This window comes from Cyanistes caeruleus, chromosome 5 (assembly GCF_971803275.1).
Source record: "Cyanistes caeruleus chromosome 5, bCyaCae1.hap1.1, whole genome shotgun sequence".
NCBI lineage: Eukaryota > Metazoa > Chordata > Aves > Passeriformes > Paridae > Cyanistes > Cyanistes caeruleus.
The window spans coordinates 80347118-80359213 of NC_141705.1; the positions used below are offsets into that span (position 1 = coordinate 80347118).

At 41.6% G+C, this 12096-nt stretch overlaps 1 protein-coding gene across 8 annotated transcripts in view; it reads left to right on the forward strand.

The window, feature by feature from the left end:
* Positions 1-12096, forward strand: part of LOC111928998 (uncharacterized) — a 130614-nt gene that overhangs the window by 9324 nt on the left and 109194 nt on the right. For all 8 annotated transcript variants that reach the window (XR_015286575.1, XR_015286573.1, XR_015286576.1 and 5 more), the window contains exons 2-3: positions 1695-1745; positions 3885-3986. Coding sequence is in view for 4 of the 8 variants with exons in the window: in XM_086888211.1 (XP_086744337.1) it covers positions 1695-1702 (8 nt within the window). In the remaining 4 variants the exon portion in view is untranslated. The remainder of the gene's footprint in view (positions 1-1694; positions 1746-3884; positions 3987-12096) is intronic.

Genomic DNA, 12096 nt, shown 5'->3' on the forward strand with positions numbered 1-12096 from the left:
ACTGGCTGTTGGGACTTTTGATTTTGTGTGCTGTGCGTGGAGAAGCATACTAAAATCCATTACAGAACTGTCATGTGTAGATTTGAGTGTTTGGGAGCCTTAATCCATCTTCCTTCTGTAGAAGTTTGTGAAGACAGTTTTGGAGATGGTTACTGGCTACAGTTACTCCAGATACAGGCATCCTTGAGCATGGGAATCCTAAAATAATCCAGGTTGGAAGCTATGTCTGGGGGTCTAATGCCACCCCTGCCCAGAATTTATCATGTTAGTTTTGGGTGCTTAGGGCCTGGCTACTTCAGCCTGGAATATTTGAGTATGAGGGTTCCACAGCCTATCTGGCAACCTTTTTCAGTGTTTGACAACAATGTTGTTTATTTTCAAGTATCTAGGCAGCTCTTCTGGTCTTGGCCTTTGTGTCCACTGCCTTCCATGGTATCACTGAGCACTTCCCAAAAAGCCTTGCTGTTTCTTTACCCAATCCCAGTGGACAGCTGAAGACAGTAAATATCATCTCAGGTCTCTCTTGAGATGTAAGACACTAGAGAATCTGTTCACCTGCATTCCTTCCATCTGGCCAGTGTGGATTTTGGGCGAGAGTATGGAAATAGCCCTCCACAGCTACTGAAATCATGGCTTGTGTTGCAAGTCTGGTGCTGTGGGGTTCATGTGGATCAGAAAGAGTCATTCCCAGAAAGTGTTCCTGACTCAGATTAGATGTTGAAATCTGCTAGGGCTGGAGGGAAGGTAGATGGGGTTCCTCCCTTTGATTTTGTATCTGTGAAACAGGTGAGAACACACTTGGGAAGGAACTCCTTGCAGAGGAGGCAGCTTGAAGGGGTGGAGTAAAGCGAAAAAACAATGTAGGATTAGTGAAAACGAAGGCATCGGTAGTAGCATAACCAAGAGTTAAATAGAGGTGGTGCAGATGCAAAGAGCAAGTCGGGTTTAATGTGCTGCGGACAAGGGATCGCAGAAATTTCTGTACATGTCTTAATTAGCTCAGACTTTCTCTTTTTAATGTCACAGTAATGTGTCTGTGGACAAGTTAAGAGTGTAAAAATTGATACAAATACAGCTAGAGAGGCATCACAAATACCACAGAGTTGGGTTTTTCTGGAGTGGAGTGGGAAAGATTATTGGTTGAAGGGGGAGGAGTTGTTCTGCTTTTTCAGCCACTGCTTTGAATAATGAAATATTTATTCCCTTGGAGAAGAACAGCTGAAACAATAGAGCTGTGTTTATAGAAAAATGGTCATTTGTCCAGACTCTGATTTCTGGTTCATCAATACCTCTTTGTGAGAGGTACTTCCCTCAAATATGCCTTTGTTTCCAGTGGAATGCAACCAGGGGCGTATAGTGCAAGGAGTCTCAGTTAGGCTGGCTTAAACAAACAATAAAACAGTGCAAAGACTGAAATTAAAATGTATATATTTGTTCTGTGCCATGTTCTATTCATTACCTGATTGGAGCATGAGGCAAAACAACATATCTTGAAGCTTCCAGCTGGCTGAGCTGTGTATCTGTATGGCAATGTTACATATGTTTTAAAACATGACGAAAAAGGCAGCTGCCAAGCCTTTCTTATGATTTGTTTAGCGAGATTATGAATGGTAGTAATAACCAGAAAAGTTGTCAGTTCTTGCTTATTTGTCAAGGACAAGCACCAACTTTTTTCACTTTTTTTTTTCCCCCAGACTACTGAGCCCAGTGATCCAGTGTTATGCTTGGAGGGGCTATGACAGGTGGTAAGTGAGATGGCTTCAGGTCACTTTGAGTGTAATTCATCTCTTTTCTGAAAATGACATCTGCTTGCCCAGAGGGTGCTGGAGTCTATTTTCTTCTCTCCATGGCCTGGTATCCTTTGCTGGAAGCAATTGAGAACTCGGCATCATTATGAACACGTCATTGTTCGTCATGTCCCTGTTGTGATGACAGGGTGTGTTAAGGCTCCCTTTCTCTGCCAGGGAACCACAACATGGCCTGGAATCCAAGTTTAATAACATAAGGCTATGTTTTTAGTTTGATTTGTTGTGCTTTTTTTCACTCTGTTCTGGCGTGTTAACCTTGCCCATTGCTTTGACTTGAATTGTTTGGTTCTCTTGAAAGCACCATCTAGTGGTACGAGCTCATCAAGAAATTAAGGAGTAAGTTCTGTTGCTTCTTTCTGAGGTTAAGCTGTCTCTTGTTTTGTCTTGGCTAAAATTAAGGACCAAGAGCATTTCTTCAGATTCCCTTCCAGCCTGGTTTACATTTGGAGAAATTTGGCTTCTCACCTCTGTGGTGCCTTTTTAAAAAAAGTTTTTTGACTCAGAGGTTAAGTTGAATGGGTTGATCTCCCAGAGGTGATCAGTGCTGAGTGTAAAAGATGGTTGCTGTGTTAGAGGAACGGGTGGTACTGCACTGTGGGCTGCTCTAGAGGCAGAGGTGAGTCTGCAGGAGAGGGGTAGGTGGAGGAGAGCTGCTGCTCAGGGTTTTTTTCCCCAAGTGGATTGTGCATCTTTTGGATACAGCCAAGTGGTAAGAGGTAAGGGTATTGCCCTCTCTGTAGCAAGAAGGGTGCCATTCAAGGAACACTGAGTGCACACTTAAGCAGGACATGAAACAAGGACAAGGATGGCAGCTGCAAGAGAGACAGAGACAGCTTCTGCTGCCTATTGCAGAAGCAAGCAAGCACCATGGGATACAGGGTTGGAAGTGACCAGGAGCCAGAAAGGAAGGAACTGTAGGAGTGATTAATCATGGAGAATGGGAATGTGAAGTCAGTGAATTAAAAGCAGCTGAACACAACAGTGCTCATGTGTGAGGAGTCCATTGAGAAGTCACCAAAGAATTTGTGCAATGACTTGGACATCTTGGTGACAGGGCTGGCAGTAGCTGCTGTATTGTGTCCATATTGTATTGTGACAGCCTGGGTTTAACAGGATGGATATCCTTGTGCTACTAATTTATTGGCTCTGGTTGCTGAACAAAACACAAATACATGCAGCACTCTAACACTAGTAATGTTTCATTCTGACTCGTTATTGGTGTTCTAGTAGCAAAACAGAAGAAATATTCAGCTTTTGGGATAGTAATTTTGGTTTTTTCTTTACTTTTGATAACTGCAGTGAGGAGCAGATGGTGTCACACCTTGCTGTCTTGCCTGGATCAAACACTGTGTGACTGATAATGGGAAAATCTCTCTTGGAAAATTTCTCTTTCCCTTCCAGATTAACGCTACTTGCCTTTCTTATTGTCACCATATTATAGAGCACCAGAGGCATCTTTGAATTTCCTTCAAAATATAAAGGAAAAAGTGTTTACTGATGCCCAGTAAATATACCAATATGTGAGGGCAGCATCTTGACTGTTCCATCATAAAAGACTTGTCCTGTAGTGTGGTATAACCTGCTTGATTGAGCATTTGGAGGGCACAATCTGAGTTGGATCATCCTTAAACAGGAAGGGATGTGGCATCCTGTGCTTTTTGGCCCATGAAAATCACACATACCAAGATGAAAATGATGCCTTTAATGTTTTTGATTGCCGAAATATTTTCAGCCGAACCTCATTCAGTTTTCAAACAACTGATATGAGGTTGGTGGTGAAGTCAACAGTCAGAAATGAAAGAAAAAAAGCTGCTCATCAGTGTCACACTTGCCTGTGAAACTCATGGTTACAACAGAGCCAAGGTGGTTTTTAAACAGGCAGCTTAGCTCCAAAGATATACTGAATAAGCAAGAGGGACCAACTGTTTGACCACAGAGGGAATGCCTCTAGACCGATAAGGAAGGGGAAACTGATATATTTTTTGTGTGTGTGTGCAATACCTAGCATTACCATGCCAGTTAATGCATGGCATTAGCAACATAAATTGTGTTCTGTTTTATTCCATATTGTGGCAGTGGATGTCCAGAAAGAAAGACAGAAGGAGAAAATCTACAGGCAGAAACAGGGAGGACAGTGGGCAAATTGTGGTAATGTTTCCCATCTAGAACATCGCTGAGGTAAGTGAAATTTAAGTAAGTGAACGGTGCCAGAATAAAAGTTACCAGCTCCTTTTCCAAAATTGCAACATCCTAGTAGATGAAGCGTTTTGTAAATAGTGACATAAGTGGAAAGAAACGAATGCTAAAGGTTGGGAGATATGATGGGATTCAGTTTGCATTAAGGAAAGGGTCACGTAGTGATGCAATATCAAATTATGTGTGAGAAAAGGAATTGGTTTAGATACCAACTGTATGAGATGGGAAGCTATAGTTCATGCTTGGAACTTCCTGTTGTAGACAGGTTATGTTTATCTGGTCAAGGCTAGGAACATTTGGGGCCTGGAGCAGTGCAGGTTAGCCCTGATAACCAAGGATCTCTACTGGTGTTGTACTGGTATGTTGCTCTTGGTGTACCAAGCACACACAAAAACTCCAAACCAAAAAAATCCCAGAGTATTAAAAACAGAAACAAAAACCCAAACAATCCACAAGCCAACAAACCCAAACACCACCCAAAAAAATCAACCAAACCAAAAAAACCCCACAAGAAAAAAATCCCCAAACCAAAACAAAAGTAACCACAAAACACCAAAAATACCAGGCAAAAAACCCCTTGGTGTGTAAGGTGGAATTATTTGTTCTAGCTAACACTGGATATACTTGCTAATTCTGACCAGGTTGAAGACTAAATAAAAGCAAATAATTTATTTAAGGTCTGTAATTCCGACAAGGTGAAGTATCCACTGCTGTGGTCCTCGGTTGTGTCTCTTTGCAAGACAATCAATTAATTTTTTTCAGTTTCTTAATTAGTCTGAGTGGAACTTCATCTGTGTGGTGGAATTTTCAGTACCTCACTGGCACCTGTGCCATGGTGCTGTAGCTGATGAATAAGTGTGTTTCCCAGAGTTGTATTAGTGTTTTGGGTTTTTTTTTTCCTCGCCCTTTATTGGTCTGTTCTGTGTAATGGCTGTCAAATTATTTTCTTTCCTTTCCATAATGCTGCTAATCTTCTTTTGGAGGAGGAGATGTGACCCATTGCCCTGAGTCCAATTCCACTGCAATGCAGCTGGGCTAACAGAAATGTTGAAAGAGCTTTTAAAAGAGCAGGTTTATTGGCAAAGGTCTTGCCAAATGTGGCTTTAGTGGTGGCTATGTTCAGCCTGACATAAAGAGTACATGTACTGATATTTGAAAGGGTAGCCATTGAAACGTGTGTGAACCCTCAGAAATGCCTGGCAGCTATTTGCCATGGAATGCACTGAAATCCCGTGTGCCAAGCAAGAGAGCAGCCTTTGTGCCACGAGAAGTAAATTGCTAAGTATCATTTTCTGAGTTGGAAGATCCTGACGCAGTTTCAGCTTCTGTACCCAAAGGCCTCATCAGATAGATGATATCTTGCGTGTGTGTCATTGTATGCAAAGGGTTTCAAAATCCAGCTTGCAGAACATCTACACATAGGAGTCTGTAGTTTTATTGTAATGCTGATGGGACAATAATGCTCCTTTTTACATACAGGGCATTACTCAGGTGTGATCCCATTATTAAGTTTCGTATTGGGCAAGAAATTTTTGCATCCAGAGTCATCTTATTGTCGTGTTTTTCAGTCAGAGTTCACAAAGGTGACCTTCTCCTGAGTCTTCTGTGACTTTGTGCCCAAGGGTTTGCCTGACAGGACTACCTCTTCCTACAAGCCTGACCTGTCCTAGATCACCACAGCAATAGAATTAGTGTCTCAGTTTATTGTGGAAATCCTGGATTGGCACAGCTTTTGGGACACATATCTCCATATCTTGCTCCCAAGAGCCTATTAGCTGTCTGAGACACTGCCTCACACGTGTGTGGAAATTAAGTAGAGCACAAAAGCTAACTTGGAAATTTTCTTAAGTTCAACAGAAGGATTTGGGGCAGGATAAGCTGGTTTGGTTTTTGGGTAATGCACTTCGCTCCTTAGAGTTTTTTCAGGAACAGAACTCAAAACCAGTTTTATTCATGTGAGAATTTTCAGCATGCAATTCCCCAGGTAAGTTGTGGATCCAAGGTCACTTGCTTTAGTATGTGATGCTTGCATGTGTTCTTAGATGTACATGAACTTTGCAAGTTGTGTTTTTTCCACTTTTTCTCAATATCTCTTCAGTCAGAGTTATTAATGTGTTGGTATAAATGAGAGAAGTATCTTCTTCTGTTCTTGTTCTTCTTAAGGGGAATGCTGTGAAATGTGTGAAGCATTATCCACGGGGGTTTCTCTGTTCCTGTGCAATTCCTCTTTTTATTAGACTCTGTGATAATAAAGATATCCCTTTATTATAAGCTAGGATGTCTGTGCCACTTTTTACTTGGTCTGTTAATTCTTTATTCTTCCAGCTCTACCCGTCTTGCTATTGGTTCATTTTTAACTTCTTCAGGATTTCTGTCAGTTACAAATTATAAATGTATCATATCTGTAAGAATCAGTATGTGTGTATATTTTAAAAGATAATCTGAACCCAAGTGTTGGATCTTTCTCCCCCCTTCATTCTGAAAGATAGTGGTGAGGGAAGTTAGGATGAGAATTCAAGCGCAGGATCCGACAACTGGTGGTGACTTTTTGGTGAGATGTGTCAGTGAAGAAGGACTTCAGTGAGGGTTAAATGTGGGTTTAACTCTGGTTTGGCACTGAGGCAAACTTCCTGCTGCTATAATCCATTGTTTTAATCATCTCTCAGACTCTGCAGGGGAAGGAAAGGGTTGGTATGTGATACCGCGTAAGGAATACTACAGTAACAAGCTCCTGTGGGCCATGCTGAGCGTTCAGATTGCCTGTACAATCAGTGTTCAAGGACATCAGGCACGGGGTACCACAGTCTTTGGCTTTTCAGTAACTGTCAGAGTGAGGGAATCTCACTGTGAATCACAAGGAAGTTCTGGGCAAATATTTCAGTTTCCTTTATTGATGGTATGGGAACAAAAGCATGTTAAATACAGTTATCATCATCTTCATGCTTGATGTGCTTGCTCTTAGACAAAACTACTGGGTTGTGTCATGGCTTGGCACTTGCCTTGGCAATGAATGCCAGCCTGACCACGGTGGCTGGGCTGGATTCTGCCCCAGACAGGTGTGGGGATGTCAGTGCACAGATAGGCATCTCTGCTAGATTCATATCCCGGCTCAGGCACCATCAGGTGAAGGGTTATTAGTGTTCATCTGTGTCTGGGTTCACAGGTACGCTTGGGAAGCCATTTGTCTGTGTGCCAGAGCATTGTGAGGACTCGGAGCACAAGCTTGACATGCACTACTTATTCTCTGCATGATGACTTGGAGGGAAAAAAGGCCTAATGCATACCTGCCCCCCTCCCCAAGTGTTACTGCAGCACAATCATAGCTCAGGAAAGCATCCGTGTATCTGATGGAAGCTACCATTGTCATGCACAATTCAATTTGCTAACTCCATGTAGGTCTCTGTATGGTGCCTTTGGTGTACAAATGGTAAAATCAACTAACTTGTAGCTAAAGTTGAAAAGGCTCCAGGTCAGAACAGAGGAAATGAAGTTCTAGTTTCTTCCTTTGCCAGATTTTTGTGACTCACTCAGATGACTTGATCTTTTACTGTTTCAATTTACTGCTTTGGAAATTAACATAAACTCACTTATTTCTTCCCTAAAGTTTTTCCAGCCATTGCTGAGGCATAAAAGATAATGACTAATTTCGGATGGTTTCCTTAGTAGGATTGGGAAGGAGTGCTATTAACTTTGTGGTGTCATTCAGAAAAGTTACTGAGGAGACAAATGCCATAAGTAGAGCTTGTATCATCATCTGAGTATTGCACAGTGATTCCTCTGTGTGTGACAGGAAGAGATCCTCAGACAGTCAAAGGCTATGTAAACTTTATGGAACAGACCTTTTGGAGGTCTGCTTTCAACATGAGGAGGTTATTGTAGATATGTAAGAACTTCCTATTTTCAGTGCTAAACAGCATTCCTTTGTTTAAAATGCAAGGTGGCCAAAACTAAGAATCCAAGTTGTTTTTAAAGTTATTTTATTGGAAAATAACGTGATGCTAAGATGATCTTTCTCCGTTGAACTATAATGTTAAGGACAGGTGTTTTTATTTAAAATCTGTGTCAGTACTGTGGTCCAAGATCTTAAAGCTAAGTCAGACAATTATTATCTTTGGTATTAGGAAACCTTTTGTGCACTGGCATGCTTGAAGAAAAGTTGATTTAGCTTTACACACTTCCTGTAGAGAGTCATTCCTGACCTTATAGCAGCTTTTTCCGAGGTGTTAAGCGCTGGTGGGACCACGCCTCGGAAGATGTGGGCTCCTCAGCACAGGAGAGACACGGACATAGGGGAGAGTGCGCAGCCAAGGGCCGTTCCAGGAAGAGCGCCGTTCTGTCTGCAGGGAACGGCTGGGAGCCATGTGCTTCTTCAGCTCCCAGAGCTGAAGAGCAGGCTGAGGGGCATCTCATCAATGGACAAATAGCTGTAGGGTGGGTACAGAGGAGACAGAGCTCAGCTGCCTTGCTGCTTGATGCCAGAACCGGAGCTACTGGTCACAGAAGGAAACGGGAATTTGCTTCTGAGCATCAGAGAACTTTTTTTTGCCATCAGAAGTTGGCCGGGGAGGTGTAGCATCTACTAAGTCACAGCCAGATCTGAGAGCATGCCTGGGACAGCACCAAGTACCCTCTGAAGGCAGCAGAGCATAACTTGAGGAGTTCACTTCCAACCCCAGGCTGTGATGATGTTAATGATTGATGAACAGGGACATCAGAGGGCCAAATCAGTTATGCTTTGAAGGTTTAAGCTCTGACTCTCTGCCATAGCTCTACTAAATGGACCCATTAGTGTGGAGAAGTGTGACCTAGCCACTACCCATAGCTAAAACAGTACTAGGGCTAGGAATGCCTGGTTGAGTTACCTCACTTCTGTCAATCTCTCAGCTGGTTACTTTGTTTATTTACAGCAAAACACCTTTAATGGTGCTTATCAAACAATAAATGAAGTTATTTTGGGTGAAGAGGACTGATGTCAGGGGAATCCAAGTAACTTCTGTCCTGAGCTCTGAAACCTTTTTCATCAACTTGTGAGAATTCTAACTTGTTTTTCTTGCTGATGAAAATTGTATGCTGTCTTTAGGCCTATGGAGAATAATTACAAGAATTAAATAATCCAGTATGGAATCAAAATGTGAAATCCCACCCATGTTATACTATTTTGTAGCCTTCTTGTCAATGGGATTTTTTAGGTTTGTTTGAAAGGCTTTTGTTGTCTCTGATTTCACTGTGCTGTTAGACACTGCACTCCTTACGAGATACCAGGAAGTAGCACTGCTCAAGGTCTTCCAAACAACAGATGTATTTTGATGTCACTTATTAACCAGTCCTATGAGCCATTAAAAGCCCACTTGGCACTTTGACAGCTCTGCTCCTCATAATCAGGACTCTGAGAACCCTTGAATTTATCTTAACTATGGCTCCACAGAGCAATCTGTGGTGTTTGTGCCTGGTAAGGGGCAGGTGGCTGAATAAAGATTACAACCTTGAGTATGTTTGTGAGCATAGGAAATCATATGTATTAATAAGGCAAAATAATAGGAAATAATATGTATTATTTTAGTTCTAATCACAGAACACACTATTTAGTCAGGCTGTTTGGAGATAATGGAGACTATTGTTTAGTTTTTCTTAGGGCAGTTATTGTCTGAGGATTATTGTGGGAGTGTCTGGCTTCATGATTTAATTCTCCTGTTGCTTCTTACGTAGTAGATTCATTCCTCTGTTACGTATTACAAAATTGGGAAGTCCAAGAAGTGAATCTGCACATTTTTTACAGGAAGTACTTCCTACTTGTACAGATGGCAAACTGATGGTGCTTTCCTCTCTTCTACAAAGGAGAGACTACATAGCACTACGTTATCCAGATATCATGGAAAAAAGGGGGTTTCCTTTCTGATTTTTGACCTTGGGAAATGATTAATGAGAAGCCATTCAGCTGATGTAATAAAATTTTTCCATGGGACAGCTGTGAGGTAGCAACCCTGAAGATTTCCGAATGAATGTAAATGCGGATATTTAGCAGCTTTCTCAAAATTTGCTCGGTTGGAAAGGCACACTTAGTGGGAGGATCAGCAATGAAAACAAAGAGATTAAGTCCTTGAATTAGTTCATTTCTCCTCGTTTCTGAGCTTGCTGGGAGGATTCCAGAGCAAACTAAAGTAAATGATGGGGGTGAGAGTCAAGCAACTTAAACCACGGGCTGCTTTGGTAGTGATGGCTTGTTAGAAACACTACGGAGGAATTGTGGTTATGAAGAGAGTTCACGTCAGGAAAACTGTGATTTTAAGAGTCTGAATCCTTTTTTATCTATTTTTCTTATTACAGTGAATTCCCCTTCTTTCAGGACGTTTAGTAGCTGCCTACCTGCTTTGTTTGCTGGTGTTCAGCATGTACAAGACCACAAGCACATTTGGTCTAGGCACAGATGAAGCACTGGCTTCAGCAACAAATCATCAGAGGGAAAGGTGTTAAATCATCTTGAAGGTTTTGGGTTCTTCTGTCCTATGCTGTGTGATTTTCACAGCTCTGTGTCTCTGGCCTTGCATTAACTATTGTTGTTAATTTTGTGGTAAGGAGAAGCACCTAAGAATGTTGATATTGAGGTTTTCTCTCCCTCTATAGATAGAGATTTCAGTACTGTTGTCTCAAATACTCTGGGTTCACTAAAGGAAAATCAGTATAGTCCCTCGTGTAACAGAATGAATGTTACATTTCAAAATATTTGTCAGGTGAGTTTAAAACAAAACAAGCAACATGTATTTCTCCACAGCAAATGCCAAATAGGATGGTAGATATTGGTAATAAAAAGGCCATGTTTGATCTACATACATTGTTACAAGTTACAGTATTCCCCAAGTTGGTGGCACAGAGCTTTCCTGTGCTTATGTTTTGCTGTGAAGCAGATTAACGAAATACAAATTGTCTTAGATTTCAATGTAGTTAAGCAGACGAGTATAATGTGCTCTTGGCTTGCATTTTTTTTGCTGTTAGAGCTGTAACTACCAGTAATATTTTCTACCTTGATGCTCTTTGATGTGCTCCTAAGAAGATTTGAGAAGTGTTGCTCTGGTGAGCAGGGCAGTTATATCTAGCAGAAGAAGCTTCACTTAAACACAGGATTCTTCTGTATAGTGTCCTTCCACTTGGCATCTTTCTCATTCAAACAAAAAGTACTCTTTATTCAATAGAAGTAATTTCCTCATCTCCTGTTGCTGTCGGGAAATATGAGTGTATGCCCTCTACACAAATCCCACAGTGGCCAGGGAGGTGCTAATGGCTTACAGAGTCCCAAGCTGTTGGAGAATACCCCTTTTAGGCATCCTGTTGTGGGAAAGAAAGATGCAGAATTAAGTAAGAAATGAAGCACTGATGACAACTAGCTTTTACCTTACCTTGTCCATGGAGAGCTATCAGATTTGGGTTTATCTCCTGTGAATAGAGTCTGTTTTTAAAGCGGTGGTGACTCCTCATGGGACCACAAGCTGCTTTTAGAACTGCTAAGTGTCAGAATATTATGGCATGAAGCTTGGCTTTCCCTCTCACACTCTGAGTGTTCCCTTGCCGTTGTTGTTTGTAAGAGACAAGCCAAGGCATGGCTGATTCCAGAGGTACTACAGTGCAGAAGGTGAGGCTGAGGGGCAAAAAAAAAACCAGCTTCATTTCTTATGTGTGAGCAGATCAAAGACAGCCCCTTCCTGAAAGGGAGTCTTCCTGCAGTTTTCTTCTACAAGGGAAGCCATATATTTAGCTTAATTGCCGCGAAATTTTATGATCATGGGGGAAAATAATGAAAGCTATAACCACAGGGTGCAAAGTGATGGGTTTTAGTGATGGAGTGCTTCAGACAGGTGAGCTGTACAGCTATAGCAAGGCACTTTCTCTTTGATGAACTGCCATAGATTTAATTGTAAACTTGCCCTGGGGATTGGATGGAGGTTTTCTTGGGAGGTGAGGTGTAAGGGTAAGAGAAAAGCCAAGATAACCCTAAAGGAGACTCATTATGACAAAATTAAATTGTTTCTACTTTAATTTTCTGTTGGAATTTTTTGTTTCTGATACTTGCTGGGTTTGGAATGTTTGCAATGTCAATGCT